General features: G+C 35.6%; 1 protein-coding gene across 1 annotated transcript; it reads left to right on the top strand.

The window, feature by feature from the left end:
* Nucleotides 1-242: 242 nt before the first annotated feature.
* On the top strand, nucleotides 243-2332 carry Tsp_12680 (conserved hypothetical protein). The gene is made up of 3 exons (XM_003367955.1): nucleotides 243-319; nucleotides 1090-1511; nucleotides 1782-2332. Exons 1-3 carry the CDS (start codon nucleotides 243-245, stop codon nucleotides 2330-2332), a joined length of 1050 nt encoding a protein of 349 aa, XP_003368003.1.
* Nucleotides 2333-2674: the final 342 nt, after the last annotated feature.

Genomic DNA, 2674 nt, shown 5'->3' with positions numbered 1-2674 from the left:
GGGCTATTTATAGAATTAACATATAAATTACATTACATGAATGAGTTTATTACAGTTACAGTTATTACATGGATGAGAGAACTTCATTGTTTTCGAAAAACACTATGTAACTTGCATTAATAGGCAATAAAAAACTTGAACCAATCAAATGAAAGTAGAAGGACAGATAGGAAGGTAGATAGTAAGATAGAATGAATGAATCGATGACAGACGGTCTGGATTGTCATGTAGAGTAGGTAAAGATGAGTGGATGTGAGAATGTGGACTCAGGCTGTGCATGGATAAAAAGATGCTGGGTTAAGAAGCAGGTCAGCAGGCAGTGAGCGATGGTTTGCTAATTACGCTATTAGGAGCGGTCAGCCGTGACGTGCAGCTTTTTACGAGCTGTGCATATAACAAAGACAATCAACGTTGACCGTTTGCTGGCCTTGCTTGACGCATACAATACAAACCAAAGGGCTAATTGTCAGCTGGCGCCGTTTGGATCCAATGCATGCAGCTGGTTGGAGTGTCTCAGATGAGCTTTGCGTCCAGAGAGAGACAAATAAAAAAGCTCAGATAGTTAAAGCTAACTGGGCCAATCCGACAGCCGGTCGGTCAAATATTGACTCGGTACACCTCGTCATTTTTGCCTCAGTTTGACGCCATCTATTCAGGTCTATCCATATCTGACAGCTGTCAAGCTGGGCCAAAAATATTGAAAAGCAGGAGGACGACCGGTTACTTTTATTCAGTCAGTCAGTCAGTCAGTCTTTCAGCTGTCGGTCAGTTCGGTTGTGATTATTTTGCTTGTGCTTAGTAAGTTTATCATTTGGTATTCAATCTTTTCTCTTTTTTTTATTTCACATTCTTCCTCCTCATTAATTAATATTTTTAAACTTTCTTTCTGTAAAATTTATTCGACTATTTATTTACTTTATTAAGAAAACTTTATTCATATTTAGCTTTTCCGTTGGTTAATTTCATCTACCTTTTAGGGTTCATTCTACATATATATATATATTATAGTAGAATAATACAATTATGTTTATTCACTTGCACAATTTCCATGACGTTTTGCATTTTTTATTAGTTACTGATTAATTTCAGTTTTACTGTGTCGAATATTATAAAAATGCAAGATGAAAAAAGTTCTACATCAGAAAATGTGCCATGCAATCAGTCATCAGTGCAATCGTGTTCAATTTCTGAAGAAAGATCAATTTTATTATCCCAAGCAGCGATCATGGACGTTGTGGAAAATCTACGTACATCCAATAAGCAAGATGGAGTACAAAACTTGACAGCGAGGCAAACTTGGCCAAACATATCCGGCTTCCAAGTTGGTCGTCGCTTCAAATCTTTCTTGGAATTTGAACAAGCATTCGATGCTTGGAAATCTGAGCATTTTCATACTTTCCGAGTGGCTAGCTCAGAAATTTTACGCTTAAAGGACGGTATGATTGATCCAATTTTCAAATACCGGTACATAGTTTACCACTGTGCTCACTACGGTGTACCACGTGTACGAGGTAAAGTATTAATTTTCTTTATTTTTCTTTTTTGAAGAATATTTTCAAATGCAAAGCAATAAGTGATAATTTTATAACTTAAAATTTGTAAAATAAACAAATAACATTTCAATCCATAAGTGACAGAAATTGCTGCTGTTCATGAAAATTATAAAATGTAAAAAATTATAGCAGCACATCCAGGTAACAGCAATAAATCATAATATTGCTAGAAATATCCAAGTGAAAGCTGTGTAAATGCTAAAATTGATAAAATGAATTTGCTTTTAGGTATGTTTCGACACCGGAAGTATAATTATTTACCTTGCGGTTGCTCTGCAATGTTGCGACTGAATTACAGCTGGTCAGAGCGCACATTGCGCATAACTACTTTACATGAAGAGCATACAGGTCATGCTGTGTCAGCACAGGCATATAAAGAATTTGTTGAAAAATCTAAGCGTTTCGGGGCAAGGCAAAATTCTGCAAGTGGGATTCGTCGTTTCAGTGCACCATTGCCATCGACTGCATTTGCCAACTGCCAAACTTTGGAAGCAATTTTAAATCACAATAGTAGTCCACTTTCTGATAAAGAAAATGATCCACCAGCAGCCGAAAGTGCAGCTGAAACTTCAATGGCCATTGTAGACAGTGTAGAAGCAAATGAAGAAAAAGTGGAACCATCATCTTCACCGAGAACCGACGAAGAACGCTTCCAAATTATTCATGTTGTTTTGCAGAGCTTATGCGATGACTTGTTGGAAACGGAAGATGCTGGATTAGATGAAAAGCTTGCTCAACTTGCTGCTTTGCATTCTCAATGGCAAACGACGAATTTGTAGTAATATCCGTCACATGGAAACTATTTTGCCATGTTGAAAATTTCACACCATAAGCAATACCGTTTACCAAAATTTGCCTTTTCAAACGTTGTTTTTTCTCTGAAATTACTATTATATTTTATTATCCATATCTATATATATGGTCATAATAAAATATTTTTCTATGAAGAAATTGTTCCTTACTGCTTCCAAGTATTTTAGCATCACTACTTTAGAAATTATTTGGTAAGAAATGTAGAAAAAGAATCAAACTGGGAGGTTTTATTTTCTATTTGCATTAAATGATTAAACTCTAATAATAATCACTGGTTATTTTTTCTCACAAAAACATTTATGAACAAG

Source organism: Trichinella spiralis (assembly GCF_000181795.1).
Source record: "Trichinella spiralis strain ISS 195 chromosome Unknown Scfld3384, whole genome shotgun sequence".
NCBI classification, from domain to species: Eukaryota; Metazoa; Nematoda; class Enoplea; order Trichinellida; family Trichinellidae; genus Trichinella; species Trichinella spiralis.
Note: the sequence above shows the minus strand (reverse complement) of the source record. Positions and strands in the feature narration are given on the sequence as shown.